This window comes from Sus scrofa, chromosome 9, assembly GCF_054392235.1.
Source record: "Sus scrofa isolate SSC_HxYL_T2T_F1_AM1 chromosome 9, Sscrofa_HxYL_maternal_Yorkshire_Landrace_v2.0, whole genome shotgun sequence".
NCBI lineage: Eukaryota > Metazoa > Chordata > Mammalia > Artiodactyla > Suidae > Sus > Sus scrofa.
The window spans coordinates 123472578-123490651 of NC_139391.1; the positions used below are offsets into that span (position 1 = coordinate 123472578).

The 18074-nt window shown below is 48.6% G+C and overlaps 1 protein-coding gene across 8 annotated transcripts in view; it reads right to left on the minus strand.

Annotated features, from left to right (window-relative positions):
* The window catches only part of ASTN1 (astrotactin 1), a 319448-nt gene that overhangs the window by 21958 nt on the left and 279416 nt on the right, over nt 1-18074 (minus strand). For all 8 annotated transcript variants that reach the window (XM_084977659.1, XM_084977661.1, XM_021063683.2 and 5 more), the window contains 3 exons: nt 15550-15701; nt 14089-14224; nt 6813-6913 (listed from right to left, as the gene is read on the minus strand). In XM_084977659.1, coding sequence (XP_084833785.1) covers nt 6813-6913; nt 14089-14224; nt 15550-15701 — 389 coding nt within the window. The remainder of the gene's footprint in view (nt 1-6812; nt 6914-14088; nt 14225-15549; nt 15702-18074) is intronic.

Genomic DNA, 18074 nt, shown 5'->3' on the forward strand with positions numbered 1-18074 from the left:
GAAGAGAGCATTGCAGTTTTAAATAGGGGGAGGACATCATTGAAAAGATGACAATCAAGCCAAGACTTGGAGGAGGGGAGAGAATGAGCTGTGGGGATACCCGGGGCGGAGCATACCAGGGAGAGGTAATGCCAGCACAGGGACTCCCCGGCTATGGTGAGCAGCAGGTTTGAAAACAGCAAGCCTTGCTCAGTGGGTTAAGGATTGGGGGTTGCCCATGAACTATGGTGTAGGTTGCAGAAGTGGCTTGGATCCCACGTTGCCATGGCTGTGGCTAGGCAGGCAACTACAGCTCAGATTGAACCCCTAGCCTGGAAACCTCCATGTGCTGTGGGTATGGCCCTAAAAGGACAGAAAGAAAGAAAGAAGGGGGGGGGGGGGAGAAGGAAGGAAGAAAAAAAAAAAAAAAACAGCAAATAAGCCATGGTGTTTGGGATCAGGTGAGTGAGGGAGAGAGTTGGACAACAGCAGACATTATTTTTTTTTTTAATGACTGTACTAGTTCTTTACCAAAGCATGCTTTTCCCAATGCCATGAGACAGAGACTGAAACACAAAAAGCAAAGAGTTGGGGGCAGGGTGGAAATAGTTTTATTTCAATGAAAAGAGTGACTCTAGGGGCAGAAGTGAGCTTTCTCATCCCCCAGCAGTGGCTGTTCTTTTTCTATGGAATAGAATCCTGGAAGGCATCTATGCTTTCTGCCAGTGGCTTCCTTGGCTGCTGTAACAGAAGTCTCCTGAATGGAGGTCCTAGGTCATCATTTTTTATTATTCTCGGGGGAGCTACCTGAAACCTCAGTCTGCCCCCATAATGAAGTAACTGACCACAGAATTCCACATGAACACTTGAGGACAACAAATCCCAACTGGCTTTATACCTTGGTCATTCTTAGCACTGTCCAAATTGCAAAGTCCCTTTCCCCCACCCTCCAAGCCTGTCTGTCCGTCCTTTCTCTCTCCTACCTTTCTCTCCCCAGGCTGCTCTGTGCTTCTCTCACACCAAAGGATTCTCAAACTTGAGAATTAAACTTGATTCATAACCTGGAATACTTGTGAAAACACAGATTTCAGGTTCCCACTGGAGCTCCTGATCCAGTAGGTCTCAGATGGAACCTGAATATTTGCATATCTAACAAGTTCCAAGGAGATGCTGATGCTGCTGGTCTGGACCACACTTGGAGCCCAACTGTTCTATATAATTCACCCTCTCAAAACTTTCTTACTTCTGGGGCCAGCATCATTACATGACAAACAACTCTCCCTTCATCCTTGACCTTGGCACACACTTTTCCTTCCTTCCACATCCCTGTGTTGGCTGAAACCTGGACGAAGCCTTCTCTAGTACTGAGGGATCCTTCTCATACCCTAGAGAAGAGCAGTCTCCCCAAAACAACGACTTTCTCTCTTTTTCCCTCTCTCCCCACTTTAAAACTTACCTGCCTGTTCTATGTCCCACCACTCATTGTCTGACTATGCTTCTCCTTCCATGGAAGAATCTAGTATCTGGTTATCTTCCCCACCTCACTTCGTATCACCATTTGGGGTGACTTCACCGCCCCAATGAAAGGCCTGCTTAAGTCTCTAGACTCCCCAGTCACTCGTACCTGAGAACTTCTCCATCTCTGAAGTAGTAACTCCTAACATCACCCATGTGTTATGACCACAACCTCCTTTCAGGACTCTTGTACTTCTTATTGCTACCACATATATTCTTCAGTGACAGGAAGCCCAAGTCCTTACATGTCTGTCTTCACTCTAGGCATCGGTCTGGTATTTACATCCTTACCTACCTAACCTAATCCACACAGCCCAGTGCTAGTGCCCTCAGATAACTTGGTCCATCTTTTGCCTTCCTCTGCCTTCATTCAGCTAGGCTGCTAGGATCTACCAGGGAAAAACCACAAGGAATAGGTAGTCTTGCTTGTGTTCCCTCAGCATTTTGTACACACCTCTATACAGCACTTTCCACAGTATATAAGGCTGAGATAACTCTTCTTTCTCTCATGCTTGACATTCAATCCATTAGCAAATCCTTTTGGTCCTCCCATCAAAATAATTTGGAATTGGACCACTTCTCATCACCTCCATCCCAATCATTCTAGTTTAAAACAACACCATCCCTCCTCTGTATCGTCACTGCCTTCTAATCAGTCTTCCCGCTTCCACCTTAGACCCACTCTTCGGAGCCCACTAGAGCAGACAGAACAATCCAGTAAAACATTAAGTATGATTATGTCATTCTTCTCCTCGCTGTTTTCCAAGGCTTCCTATCTCAACCCCTAACAGAATCCCCTCCCTACTCTGGTGACCAAGCCCTGGGGGACCTGCCCCATAGCCACTCAAAGTTCCTTTCCTACGCGTCTCCTTCTCACCTCCTTTCTCCCCAACAGAGCCTTCTTTCTCGTCTTCAAACACGCCAAGCATGTCTGTACCACTGCCCCTACTGTAACAATGTCTGTGTCTTCCTCCTTCACCTCCTCCCATCCCACTCTAGGTGAAATTCTGCCTCTGCACCTCCAATACCATTTCCCTGCTTATATGTCTCCATAAGTATGTCATTATCCAAAATATTGTTTCTTTTGCTATCTTATTTGTTACCCCTGCTTAAATATAGACTCCATGAGGCAGGGGATTTTGTCCCCTAACACCTAGACCAGGTATTTAGTAAGGTCTTAAGTTGTCTGATTTGATAAATTCATGAAATCTGATTATAAACATATTGAAAATGGATTCTGAGCCTAGTTATGTTTGTTTCTTTAGCATCTAACACCAGGCTCTGATATTAATTAACAAATGGCTGGGGAAGAAGCAGATGAAGAAATGGAGAGTATCTATGCCTGGCATCAGGAAAAGAGGATGGATGTTGGAGGAAAGATGGAGGAGAACTAGCCTTCCCTTAGGGCAGCTATGTGAAGAGCTCCTGGAAGACCATGCCCCAACCTAGAGACCAGGTTGATCTTATTCCTGACTCTAGCCTATGCTGCTGGGAGGGCAGTTTCAGGAAAACACTGGTAGAAACTTATTTGCAGAATGGCTTTACTGTCATGATGTGGGGAAAAAACAATTTATAGAAGGTATCTAGTTTAGGAAGATGTTCATAGAAGAAGGAGAGTCCAGCTTCCTGGTAGATAATTAGGAGCTGAAGTCATGTTCTCGGTCACTTAAAAGGTAGTTCCCATATTTTACTAGGTTTAAACTCAACCCAACTGAGTTATATTTATGTTCACCATCTGGATTGGAAGGAGGCAAAGCATATGTTTTTTTTTTTTTTGGTGTAACTGCTAGGGTGGTATTAACTTGCAAGGATGCCCTCAATTAGTCTAACTCATTAATCTCCACGCCTGCCCTGTACAGGGCACCTTCTTGGCTGAAAGATAACAGGACCTGGGGATGTTATTTCATTCTCTCAGCATTAAATTGCCTCTCATGCACCCGGCTGGCCTGCTGGGATTTCAGAAAGTCTTCTTTGTCAGGGAGCGCAAAGGGTCAGAAGCACGTCCTGATATGCTTTGGAGACTAAAATTAACACAAAGAAGTCCCACAGAGAAATAGTACAGTGGGCTCTCCTGGGCAGATCACTCTATGTTGGCCACTCTTTATTCCAGAGATGCTTCTATCCATATATTCCTGCAGGGGGCGTCTGATGGCATCCCTCCCACCTGCTTCTCACCCCCCACACCCAGATTTCCAACCAGCCTGCTGCCTATTCAGCAAGCAAGCCCAAGGTGCCTGCCGCTGCCAGCAAGATCAGCAGATTCTCCACAACAGAAATAGCTGTGGCACCTCCTCATCACCTGTTCTTACCCTGGCTTGGAGTAAGAAATCAACAGATGATGAAATAAGGGTACCACGGGTTCCACCAGTCTCTCAACCCCAGATTCTGCTTTCATCATCACGGGATTTCAGAGACCTTCAAAAGTCATTCAGTCCATACCCCATAAGCCAGGCAGCTCTCACTGAGAGGTGCATCTGTCTTATACTTAAAGGTCTCTATTCAACTGTAATACCTCAATGGACACCAGTGGTCCTCAAGGGAATATTATTTTGGTGTCTAACTTGAACACTACTTTCTTTTTTCTTTTTTGGCCGCATCTACGGCATGGGAGTTCCCAGGCCAGGGATTGAATCTGGGCTGCAGCTGCAGCAATGCTGGGTCCTTAACCCACTGCACCACAGTGGGAACTCCTTGAACACTATTTTTTAAGGTGGGTCTTTTATTCATCAGTATTGAGAGACAAAGAAAGGTTTTCAGTCTCTTACGTAATAACCTTCTGAACATCTAATTTAACACAGTAAGCAAAATGGGAATTGATGTCAAATAATAAGCCTGAATGCTGGCTCTGCAAGATGCCAACTTTGTGACCAGCTTACTTACTCTACTCCGAATCTCAATGTCTGCATCTACAAAGTGGGCCCATATTCTATTCATTCAATAAATACTTACTGAATTCCTACTCAAACTCTATACATGGTTAGTGATTTTGACAGAGACACTGACTGGTGCTGGAAGTTTAGCTTGTGTGAGTTCCAATAAGAGAAACAGTGGGGCTAAGCTGATGATGTGCTGGTAGCCCTCGAATCACCTGTTAATGACCCCTGACTCCAGTTGTATCAGGCTGACCATGAGGGGCACGATTCCATAATGCAGACTCCCTAACATGTCCTGATCACTTACTAGGGGATAGGCACTTAAAAATACTTCATATATATTCACTTAATAAGTTTCTCACTAGAAACTTATTATCTAGGATACCATTATCCCCACCCCGTTTTACGGAGTAGTAAATTGAGGCACAAGGTGAAAACAACCTGCTCAAGGTCAAAAAGTTAGATGGGACAGCAGATATTTGACCCTGAGTGGTCCTACTCCAGCATCTAAGTTTCCCGATAACCAGCTGGTCACCAGGCTGCTTGCTAAGTGTTAAGGACACCAGGGTGGGCAAGAAGAGACCAGAACCCTGCTCTCATGGAATTCACTATCCAGTGGGATGGGTGGCCATTGAACAGGTAGTTCTAATAACAAGCTGAGATTAATGTTCTAAAGGGAATGCCTTCATGTGGTACTATGAAGGCATTTGGCAGTGGCCCCTGAGCCCTCTGTACTGAGGGACACTTGCTCTGAGATCTGCAGGCTGGGAGAAGTTAATCTGTGAAAGGAGCGGGGCTGGAGAGCATCTGCAGGAGTGAGATGGACAGGTGGGAAGGCTCACGCTAGAGATGGAAAAGGTGTGTTGGAGGAACTGAGAAAGGTAGTGAGGCTGCAGGAAGTACAGACTGACAGGGAGCACGGGCAAGAGGAGGCTGGAGAAGTGGGCAAGGGCTCCCCCCCCCCCATTTAGATCCTAATATGCTTGTTGCATATTTTGATCTCCATCACAAGAGGAATGGAGATCCGTTACATTACAGAGTTGTTGGGAGTTCCCGTAATGGCTCAGTGGAACGCAACTGACTCCATGAGGATGTGGGTTCGATCCCAGACCTTGCTCAGTGGGTTAAGGATCTGGTGTTGCTGTGAGCTGTGGTGCAGGCTGAAGACATGGCTTGGATCTGGTGTGGCTGCGGCTGTGGTGGAGGCCAGCAGCTGCAGCTCCAATTTGACCCCTAGACTGGGAACCTCCATATGACAAAGGTGTGGCCCTGAAACGAAAAACTAGAAATAAATAATTAAGAAGAGATGTTAATATGATCAGATTTCTGTGTCGAAAATATCAGTGCCTTTAATGTGTCATGCATGTTAGATGAAGCAAAGCATGTGAAAGCCCTTCCCTTTGAGAAGGCGTGAAGTGCTACAGCATCAGTGATCTTCATTAAAGTAGGCCTCTCTGCCCACTGTGACTTTGCGTCACCCTGGCGCCACCCCTTGAACATTGTGGGATTGTGTCAACTTGCAGCCAACTTGATAGAGCTGGAGTCAGAAGCCAGAGATAAGGTGCTCTGAGGGATACCACAAGCCAACGTGACAACTGCATTTCTCTTACCAAAACACGCACAACCTAAACTTCCAGCCTCAGTCACTGTCTCTGTTGACGGCACATGCTCAGTCTATGAACAGTCCAACTGCTAATAGGTGTTAGTAGTTGAGCAGATCACTTTAGGTAGCACCAGAGCCCTGCAGAAGTGGTGCCTAGGACAGCCAAATTCTGGTTGTGGAGGGGAGGTACTAAGCCTTTGAGCAAGAGATGCTATCAAGACCACGTGGGGGCTTTATGAGGTGATGCAGCGAGAACTGTGCTGTTTGTGTGATGGATGTTGAGTGACAAAACAACCTCTTCCTAATGGCCAGGGACTAATGCTGATGTACCGAAGAACTGGCCCACAACAACTCCAAAAAGCAGAATGAGGATTTTGAGACATCTTTGGGAGGGAGGGAGTGAATACAGCGATTAATTCTAAATCTGCAGCCTTCCTATGCTGTAATTCAAAATCACCTTTCAGATGTACAAAAAAAAAAAAAAAATGAAGCAAATAAGTGACCCGATCAGCATCCTGAGGGCAGAGATCACAGGTACTAAAGCACCTGGGGCCACGTACCTGAGCCCCTGGTGTATCCCACGTGTGTCGGGGGCCTTCACCCGTGTCTGCTCCTGGCTCCCCGACTTACAGACTGTGGAATAATGGGATGGGAATTTCCACCAGAGGCAGAGGATGAGGAGGTCCTGGAAAGGAGATGCTGCTCTCCCGAGCCTTAACCCTCCCCCTTCCACACCGAAGCCCAGCTTGTCCCGTTTGGCTTCCTTGCTCCCCTCTCCCCATGGTGAAGGGAGGTGCCTGGAACAGCCCTCTGCAGACTCTGCTGGCTTCAGTGTCTCTTACCTTGGGCTTTGACATCGTCCACCACAGGGCAAGGGGTCTTCACGATCACGTCACTTGGCCTGGAGCGTCGACCTGTGTTGTCCACTCCCCACAGGGTGAACCTGGCAGGGAGGGGAAGGTATTATTAACAGAGAGAGCCTGAGTTTCCGGCTGACAGCTGAGCCCTGCCTGGATGGGTGGCTTTGCCCCTGACTGCTCTTGCTACCCTGCCACGCACTGCTACCACCCAGCTCATAAAGTACACAGTCCAGAGCCTCTCATTGTTTCCTGCGGGGTCTTGGGTTGTCATTTGCCATCTCGAGTATATTATCTGACAGCGTCATCCTGGCATAGAGCAGTGGTTCTCAAAGTGGGGTCCCCAGACCAGCTGCATTGCCTGGGAAGCTGACAGTAATGAAAATTCTGGGGAGTTCCTACTGTGGCTCAGCAGTCAACAAACCCGACTAGCATCCATAAGGACAGGGGTTCAATCCCTGGCCTCATTCAGTGGGTTAAGGATCTGGTGTTGCCATAAGCTGTGGTGTAGACTGCAGGCATGGCTCAGATCCTGCGTTGCTGTGGCTCTGGTGTAAGCTGGCGGCTACAGCTCCAGTTGGGACCCCTAGCCTGGGAATCTCCATATGCCGAGGGTGCGGCCCTAAAAAGAGCAAAAAAAAAAAAAAAAAAAAGAGAGAAAGAAAGAAAGAAAGAAAATTCTCATGCCCCACACAGAGCTACTGAATCTGAAACTCTAGGGTGGGGACATAAATCCACAAATCTGCTATGACAAGCCTTCCAGGTGCTTCTGATGTCAATGACATCCTGCCAGCCACTGAGCTGAGGGACAAAGCGTGTAACTATGGAAACAGAAGGTGTGAGGTGGGTCTGAAGCCTCCACTCCCCAGCACGGGGAGCTGCAGTTAACTCCTTGGAGCTTTACTTCCCCCTTTCTGTGAAATGGGGGTGATAATAAAAATGCGTGTAGGTCATTGTGAAGACCTTAATGTGCAAAATGAGATAATAAGGTACAGACAGACCTAGGGCCGAACCTGGAGCCCAATGATACTGCATAAATCACATTAATTCTTGTGCTCAGCTGAGGCTTTTATGCAAAGCACTGAGGATAATTTTCCTCTTTGAAGTCAGAAGTGAAACAACCAGAGCTGAGGGGGTCCTGACTTGCCTGTGACTGGGGGCTCTATTTCCTTCATGCAGCTCCCTCTGACCCCATGAACTGCTCCCTGCTGTGTACCAGCAGCCCAGAGTAGGAAACTTAGGCTGCCCCCAACAATGTGAAAATGTGATTCTAAGAGCCCCCCTCCACCCTTACACACACGCACACACACGCACACACACAGCAGGAAGAGGATGAAGACGTGGCCATCAAAGGCTGAATGAATATAAAATTTCCCCCTTGAGTGATGGAGCTGGATGGAGAGGAAAGAGCAAAGCCAGCTTCTAATCTAGTGAGTCTACAGCCAATCATTAATGCTGCCTTTCTTGTCTCTTTCTCTTTTGCTGTGTCGACATGGGAGGCTGCATTTATTGACAACTCTGGATTTTCCTGCCTCTTGGCAGAGCTACAGGGAGGAAGAGAGGTGAAAAGAAGAAAGATGCCCTGAGATAGAGGGGCCCAGACGCATGTAAAGGTAAATGGGTCTCAGACAGCTCAACCAGTGAGGTGAAAATAAATAGAAGTTGTGTAATGATTCTGCCAGGAAATATAAGTTTCTCTCAGCAGAGAAAAGACAGCCTTGCAGCCAACACTGCCTCCCCACAGAGAAGCCCAGGAAACGGTCCGTGTTTAGAACCTGTGTGCTCTGATGTGCTAGTCCCCCTCCCTCTGCCTTGCCCAGGTCTTGAGCTGGAAGCTGGGCAACTCACGCAGCCAGGCTCCATCCCACCAGATGCGCAGACTGGCCTAGGTGCAGAGCAGGCCTGCGCACTCCCGGGGACAGCCCCACCTCCTAGCTGTCAGTCAAATAAGGACCAACATTAGCACGAGGTGGCTCTGTCTGTCCCACTGTCCTCTGCTTCTTGCCCTGCTCCTAAGTACAGATCTACTGCCTTGCCTAGTACCAAACCCCACTTCCACCCTGATCCAAAATCCAGGGGCCGGCTTCCCTTCTCCCCTGCCATCTCTTCTCTCCTAGGTCTGAGCAGGCCCTTTGCACCCAGCCCCCCATACTGGGCTGCCTGGTCGCTAGAAATGGCAGCCCCTGGGAGTTTTTCATCATTCCCCCAACACCTTCCTACACACACACACACACACACACACCGATCATCCTCTGGCTACTCTTTCTAGAATGGTGACTGAGGCCACCCAACCCGAAGCCAGAGCATCCAGTCTGCCTTGTATTGCACCTGCTCCAGCTGGGTCTCGGGCCAGGTCTCAACTCTCTCTGCACTCCTGCTCCAGACTGACTGTGCTGTTTCTCAGGTTATGGGCTCTGAGGTAGCCCGAGCAGACTGCAGGGGAAGCCCTCTGTCACCCCTGTGTGCCCTCTGTGGAGCAAGAGGCACAGGCAGTAGAGCAGGAGAGAAAGGGAGGCAGAGACCCCAGAGAGTGACACCATCCTACAAGCCTGGCTGGGGCTGCCTCCTGGGGTCTGAGTGAGCCCCCATCTCTCCCTGGATATCCTGATAACAGGGCCCCTTGTGTGTAGGAAGTCCATCTCCCTGCTCAGAGATGGGTTACACTCTGACCTCCCTTCCAGCTGTCACTTCTCAGCAGAGTCAGGGGACTGGAAGCTTTGTGCACCTGTTCCCACCAGTGGGCTCCCATCCTGACTGCCACTCCCCAACTCCAGGTCTGAGCCCACACTCCTGAGCCCCTGTCCTGGCCTTGGTGGCTGAGTCCAGACTACCTGGTGCCCCATCCTCTGTAAGATGGCCCTTCTCCGTCTTTTGCCATCACCCTTCAGGACCCTGAGCATGTCCTTGGGACCCCGGGTCAGTGCTGGCATCCTGCTACCTGGTGATGGGCTATGTGACCTGTATGTTTACAGTGGAGGGGTCACCTGCTCTAGACTGTCTGTGGAGGGTTCCAGCCACCTGTTGTAGCCCACCCTCATTTAACCGTGGACCCTTAATTTCTAGCAGTTTCCCTGGACTGTGATGACAAATGACCTTTAGCCTCAGGTACTGTGGTGGCTGTCAGGGGGACACTCTCTCCCAGTGCCTGGGGTGGGGTTAGTCCTCGCCCCACCCCACCTGTTCCAGTCCCCCAAGTTCTTCTTGGTGCTCCATCCTGCTGTGCATCCCCACTAACTCTCCTGCATCCTGGGCTGGGATAAAACGTGTAATGAGTTCTCATGTTCCTCTGACGGGGCAGTGAGTATAAAGTTTAAGGTCCTAAGCCTTTACCGTTTTTAACAGTAAAGCACATTATCGGGGAAGAAAATGGTCCCCACAGCCCTCTAGGCAGAGAGGACACTTGACCTAAGAGCCCATGCTTGGGGGCTCCCTTGGTCCTGAAGGGGCCCTGAGGAGTTGCCAGATTATTTTTGCTACTGAAGCAAGCCTGGGAAACACTCTCCACCCTTCACGTTCAAAGGTCAACGTGTGGTTGTTTCAGGAAGGTTCCCTTGGTTTACTGTCAGTATCACCATTTCCACCAATGGACATGAGGAGGGTGAGCTGGAATTACTGGGCGAGTCGGGCAAGAAGAGGCTGAGCCGGATCTACTGGGCAGAAGAGCTAAGCCCTGCTGTGTAAGTACATTAACTGCCTCGTCCAAAGCTCCTGGGCCCTTTTCCACTGGCTGGGACTGTTCAGTCTTGTCATTAGAGCCTGTGTGATGACATGTATATCATGTGTGTGTGTGTGTGTGTGTGCATGTGTGGCCATGTGCACACGCACGCACGTGTACCAGCACAGCCCTGATCTGGCTCCAGGAATGGAGTTTTAATGAACTTATTTGCAGAACAGAAACAGACTCACAGATTTTGAAAAACCTGTGGTTACCAAAAAGGGACAGGTGGCGAGGGGAGGGGGGGACTGGGGGTTTGGGATTGGCACATGCACACTGAGGTACATGGAATGATTGGCCAACAGGGCCCTGCTGTCTAGCCAGGGGACTCTACCCAATATTCTGTGCTAACCTATGTGGGAAAAGAATCAGAGAATGGATGTGCGTACATGTACAACTGAATCACTTTGCTGCACAGCAGAAATTATCACAACCTTGGAAAGCAACTATACTTCAACAAAACTTTAAAAAATGGGGAAAAAAAAAAAAAAGGCCTGAAACTTGATGTGTGTGGAGCATCCTCAGGCCTCCTGCCAAGGGCTGACTGCCTCTGTCTCCTGCTTTTATACTTTTATACCTTCCCCCTTCAGGTCTGGTGGTTTCTGCGGATGACTCCCGATCCACTCCCTTTTTCTGAATTAACTGCCTCATGCCCCCCCAAGCAGCAGATCTCCTGTGAGCCCACTCTGCGATGGGCGGGGGGGGGGGGGCAGTGGGCTGTAAGGCTGGGGAGTCACTCCCCACTCTGGGCTCCGTTTCCTCATCTGCAAAATGGAGATGCTGGATCAATACACTTTAGGATTCCTTTTAACCAGGGATTTGTAACTGGTTTTGTATACTGGATCCTCCTCAGAATAATGCTTTTCAAATGCAGTCAAGCAAGTGAACAAATGACAGCTATACTGCGAGGACATTCTACCTCCATGGACCTCAGGTGAAGAGCCAGCTCTGTGCTTTAATGTGAGTGAGAAAATCAGACGAGGTCCTTCCAGTAGCCTGGACTGGCTGGGGAGTGAGACACAGTGAAGAAAATGTAAACCTTTGATTCTATTCTTAACCGCCTTCCACACCCCGACAACAAGCTGTGTGACTCTGAGGCAATTACTCAGTGTTGCTGAACCTGTTTCCTCAACTATAAAATGGGAACTATAACCTTAATCTCACAGGGTCCGGGCTGGGCAGGAGAAGAAGAACCCACACAATAGTGAACACTCCATAAATGAAGGCTGCCTTCCTCCATGTTACAGATAAGAAGAGTTCGTTGCACAAAGTGTCCTACTTAATTCCTTACTGGCTAGAAAGAAAATCAGGTCTGGGGCCCACGGGTACTCAACCCTTAAGGCAAAGCTTCCCTCCTTATTCCAGGGACCTAAGTTCTGGTCCACTGGATCCCGCAGCAGAGGAATCTCTCCCAGGCCCGCCCACATGCCCTTTTCACGTGATCTGCAGCGCCACCTAGTGGAGGCTAGCTGTTTTTCTCTCTGCCCCAAGCACTGTCTCAATTTCTTCACTCATCAACCTTGACAGAAATGTCATGTTTTTCAAAACATAAGAGATCAACACTCTAAGTTCACCTGGGCTAGTAGACTGAACAGCGGCCTCAGGTCTTCGATCAGGAAATGCAGCCAGGCCAGGCCAACACGAGGTAAGGGCTGGCACTCCTAATGGACGACCATGCCAGCCTCACACCCAGAGGAACTTTGAAATTCCTAGTTAACAGTTGTGACTTAGTGGCAGGAATTACCGAGCCCTTATGATACACGGTGGTTCCAGTTTCAGCATGCTTGAGGCATTTATAGCCTGTTAGGTGTTTGTGCTCCCAAACCTTTGTTCCTTTCACCTGCTCCCCTCCTGATGAAGGGCCACTCGCAGGCCAGCTGAGGAGGATCTTAAGTAAGACTTTCCTTTGTCCCACTATTATCATTTATGCCTCTCTATAATTTCCAATGCCTCTAGAATATCATTTGTCTTTATGGATTTTACTGTCAATGGCCTGGCCCCTTGGTTACAGCGCTCTTTCCTGTATGGAAGATATTCAGCCCGAGCATCAAAGTGCATCTTGCAATCCATGCCACTCACTTTTCTAGTGCTTTTCATCCTTGAACTCTTTAGCTGTGGAAATGGAAGTGATTTATTCTGGGAACCCTGATTCTCTCCTCGTGACCTCATCTGTAAACTGTTAAATATTTTTCATACTGATGGGGTCAAAGGGTCCCAGAACTACATCAGTATGAATTCCGCCTTCACACTCCACCCCCGCCAATTTTCCCATCATGGCTTAGATCCCATCACTCTCTCTCCCCCCTTTTGGCGTCTTTTATGTCTGCTTCGTGCATCCTTTATGACTGTTCCCAGAGCACAGAGGGACATGGGGAAGGGCTACCAGAAAGCATAGAGCTGTTCCCAGGGCCACAATACAGGAGCTCTCTGTATTTTCTCTGAAGAAAAATGCTGACCATCTCTTACCTCTATACACTATCGACTTCAGTGCCAACAGACCTAGGTTTTTGGTTTTTCGTTGTTATTGTTGTTGTTTTGCTTTTTAGCGCCACACCTGCAGCACATGTGGATTCCCAGGCTAGGGCTCAAATCAGAGCTACATCTACTGCTGCCAGCCTATGCCACATCAGATCCAAGCCGCGTCGGCGACCTACCCCAGAGCTCACGGCAACACCAGATCCTTAACCCGCTGCATGAGGACAAGGATTGAATCTGCAACCTCACGGTTCCCAGTGGGATTCGTTTCCGCTGCTCCATGATGGGAACTCGCAGATCGAGCTCTTTTTTTTTTTTTTTTTTTTTTTAAGGCAGGGTTCTCCTCTGACTTACAGCGTCCCTCCATTTCCCAAAGTTCACTGTTTCCTTTACTCCCTGTGGGCTTCCACCCTCCCAGCCACGTGCTGCTCATCATCACCCATCATGCCCCTTTGCCTTTGCCCTTGCCATCCCCTCAGCCTGGGGTGCCTTTTCCAACATCTCACTACCCACTGAAATTCGACACCACTCAGTTCGGATGACATCCCCTCCAGTTAGAATGTATCACTTCTTTCTTTTCTTTTCCACATGCTCTCTGCTCTTTAGTCTGGCATTTATTTCATTCTGCCTGATGTTAAAGGTAATTGTTTATATATTTCCCATCTGTGTTGCAAATTCTTTTTATTTTTGTATCCCCCCCCCCGCTTTTTAGGGCTGCATCCTTGGGATCCGAGCAACGTCTGCGACCTGCACCACAGCTCATAGCAACACCAGATCCTTAACCCGCTGAGCAAGGCCAGGGATCAAACCTGCGTCCTCATGGATTCTAGTTGGGTTCATTAGCCACTGAGCCACGACGGAAAGTCCCCATGTTGCAAGTTCTTTGAAGGAGGGGACTAGATTATCTCGATCCTCCCCCTCCAGTGCCTAGAAGTTTCTCTGTTATGCTGAGTGGGACAAGACTTGAGACACTCAACCTATTTTTTTCCAAGTCCCTAAAGGAACTCCAGTAACCAAAAGGCTGGGGGGCGCGCAGGGTAAGGGATAACTAAGCAGGTGTGTGTCACTCACATGTAGATGGTGTCGGGTTCCAGGCATCGAATGATCAGAGAGATGGTGGTGAGCTGCTTGTCCGGGACCTGAGAGGGCATCGCGCAAGGCGACTTCGCTCCGGAGATGATGTCGTCCACAAAACTCAGCACCGTTTCTGCCCCAAGGGGAAGGAATGGAACAGGCATGAGAAGGAGTCCCAGCCAAGCAATCCCTAGTGGGGAGCAGCTCCATGAGAACGTCGTATGAAAACCACTCGGTCCCTGCTTTTCTTAAATTCTTAGCAGAGCAAGAAGACCCAGAAGGTCTTTACTGACTGTTCCATCTTTTTTTTTTTTTTTTTTTTTTGTCTTTTTGCCTTTTCTAAGGCTGCTCCCACGGCATATGCAGGTACCAGGCTTGGGGTGGAATGGGAGCTGTAGCCGCCGGCCTACGCCAGAGCCACAGCAACACGGGATCCGAGCTCCATCTGCAACCTACACCACACAGCTCATGGCAACGCCGGATCCTTAACCCACTGAACAAGGCCAGGGATCGAACCCGCAACCTCACAGTTCCTAGTCAGATTCGTTAACCACTGCGCCACGACAGGAACTCCCTGACTGTTCCACCTTTAACTCATCAATGTGGAGCCATTTATCCAGAATTAGATCAGCAACAACCAAGGTGAGCTGTACACCCTCCAACGGCGGTTCTGGTCAGGGGTCATTGCCAGATGTTCGCGGGACCTGTGCACATTAGCAAAGGGCCTCGGAAGATGAGGTAGCAAGCTTTCCATGCCTGAAGGCAAGGCATAGCTTTCTGAGCCTCAGTGCTAGCTTCACCAGAAGCTTTTTCCCCTGAATTAGACTGTGGACGCTGCCCTCCTGCTGGTGCCCATAGTTGAGCATCAGTTTTAGGAATGACTTAAATTGACCTTTCCTCACGTGTAGACCATGGAGGACTAAGGCACGAAACAGTTTTCATGGGGTGTTCCCACTCCTTTAAGGCTTCCCTCTTCTAGCTAGACCTGGCAAAAGCAGCGTTTGCTTTAGAACAAGACACGTGGTAAGCACATCTGTTTCTACATGCTTTTGCCTGGACGGAGTGGGAAGTGGGGGTTATTAGCAAAGGAATTTTTTTTTCTCTCTGTAATCATGGCAGTGGTTTACACAGGATTGTTTCCTAATTGTGGGTGAGGATCACCAGTGTGCTGTATGGTTGTTTCTTTGTAAGTGTGCCCAGAGGCAATGAAATGGACACCTCTTTTTCTAAACAAAAAGGAGAAACAAAATCAAAACAAGACTGTCAGATGCTCACCATGCAAACGCTCTTAAAGGGAAAAGATGGCTGCTGCTGCCTCTCCCTGCCCTCCCTCATTGCCCTGGACACGGGGACCTAGGACTTGGGGAACCCGAGCCTAGTCGGGAGGCAGGACATTTCCCGTCTGTTTTCCTTCGACCCCCTGGGTCAAGGTGAGCCTGTGAGATGAGGGGTCCTCACCAGTCTCCACTTTGGAGTGGTCCATCCTGTCGGTGACCTTCTCTTGACGGATGAGATAATCTACAATCTGCACCCCGATTGGAGGCTCTGAGTGCTCCCACTCCAGGACCACGAGGGTGCTGCTGGGCTCGTGGACTGTGGAGAGTCGCAGCCTGCGTGCAGACAGGAGGAAATGTGAAACGGGGGCCCAGCCGAGACCTGTGATGTCTTCCGACAGCGCTACTGGCCGCCTTTTCAGCTGTTTTTCTTTTTAGGGCCACAGCTGCAGCATATGGAAGTTCTCAGGCTAGGGGTCGAATTAGAGCTGCAGCTGAAGCCTACATCGGAGCCACAACAACGCTGGATCCAAGCTACATCTGCAACCTACACCACAGCTCATGGCAACGCCAGATCCTTAACTCACTAAGGGAGGCCAGGGATCGAACCTGCATCCTCATGGATACTAGTTGGGTTCTTAACGCACTGAGCCACAACGGGAATCCCTCTAATCTTTCTTAACCAACACCTACACTGGTCCCTTTGAGGGCCTATCTCCTCACTGGAAGTAAAAGTTCTTGAGGACCCTTAAACTCTCTATTTCATTCATCTAAGTGCCAGTTACAGATTGGAAACTCGACATATATTGGTACATGATTGAATAGATCCTTAAACTCTCTACTTCATCTAAGTGCCTGCTACAGGTTGGGAACGCAGCATATATTTGTACATAAATAAATAAGCAGGTTAAGTCAAAGTGCACACATTCTTATGGGGTTAGTGGATAGGGCGTTTGGAGTAGCCCTTGATAGGGTTTGAACATGACTTCGGGATTTAAGCTTGAAAAACAAGAAAATGTGCCTATAATGCTCAGGCCAAGACCCACTGAGGGTGGTGGCTGGGAGAGCCTCATTCACAAGGTCACGGTCAGCGCATTTCCCGTAACATTACGGGACTGCCCTGCTGGTGGAACCCTGGCTCCCCTTCTGGCTATAGGTATGCACATTAGTTCAGGTTGGAGGTCATGCTCACAGGAGACTTTCCTGGGCCAGAGAAAGTGGGACATATGTCAAGTTCTCCTCAGGGTGATGTCCTGTGTCTTTAAACTCAGGTTCTTGGCATCAGTTTCTGTCTTTGCTCTTGGGTTCCAAAGAATATCCTGATTCTTGATTCCAGTCTTTCCTCGCTTTTCCCAATTCACTGTCTCCTCCTATCATGTAACCTGTCCATCTCTTCTGCTCTTTGCCTTGCTGACTCATATCTCTGTACCTTGTAGAGACTCAGTAAACACTACTGACAGTCACTGGTATGGACCTTCTCATGAGCCAAGTGGTTTCAATTCTCTGCCTTATTCTGACTCCACATATGTGCCTTAGGCTTCTCACCTGCTTCTTGCCCCGTCTGTTCCGAGACCCTGGCTTCTGGGGCTGTTCCCAGTTTTTGCTCCTTCCAGCCTTCCTCCCTTAGAGGTGTCCCTGCCGTTCATCCCAGCCTTGGTCCATAGTTCTTGACCACCCATAATCCTGGCCCTCTAGTCTCCCCTCGGAGGTCATTAGTCTCAAGGATCCCCAGGCAAGGTACCGTGGATGGATCCTACCAAAGCACTGTTCACATTCAATTCAACAAATATTTATTAAGCACCCAGTACTTCTAAGAATGTGCTTGGTGTGAGGCTGCAGTGATGCATAAGCCAGCTCCAGCCCCTTCTTGTATGGAGGGGTCACTAGACAGACACGCATGTATACATGTGATTGTAATAATGTGTGATAAGGACTTTAACAAGAAATCATGGGAGGCTGTGCAAGAAACAACAAGGAATTCAACTGGTGGGAAAATAATACAAAACACATGGCCCTTAGTGGCTTCCTGTGAAGGAGTGCATAGTTTGCCTATGACATTAAAGATGGAGTAGACCCAAAACAGTGCAGATATTGACAAATTCATTAATTAGAATCATATGCAGAGTGCTATTTTGAAGAAAAAAAGCACTAGGAAGCTTAAGTAAGTCTCTAAGCCTTTCTGAGAACTCAAATTCTGTGAAATTATGGACTGAGGCTGGGGCCTCGACTGAGGAACAAGAGTGAGCCTGATTTCCATAGGCTTGTGTAAAACTAAAACTAGAATGTGTTTCTATCTCCAACTACCAGTAAAAATTCAAGAAACTAAGGTCTGATGCTGAAAAAACAAAAACAAAAAAACGATTAGCGTTGACGAGAAAAGTGAAATCCTTAATTGATGTCCCTATCTATGGAAATTTAGCAATGACACTTAGCAAATGCGAGTTTAGAAATGAAATCAGCTCTAGGACATTAAGAGCTGGGTCTCCTGTCCACTGGATGCTAACAGTTTGGTTGCTTCAGTGCTGTGTCAAAGGTAACTTTCTTAGCTGGGGAATCAGTCTAGAAGGATCCTCTTCCAGGAGCTCCCATTCTACCCAAAGAAAGACCTTTTACCAAGAATGAGGCTGACTTCCTTTTGACCGAAGAGGTCTAAGCCATGGCTGTAAAGATTAAGAAGCCAAGGGCCGGTGTGTCTAGAACCCACATGGA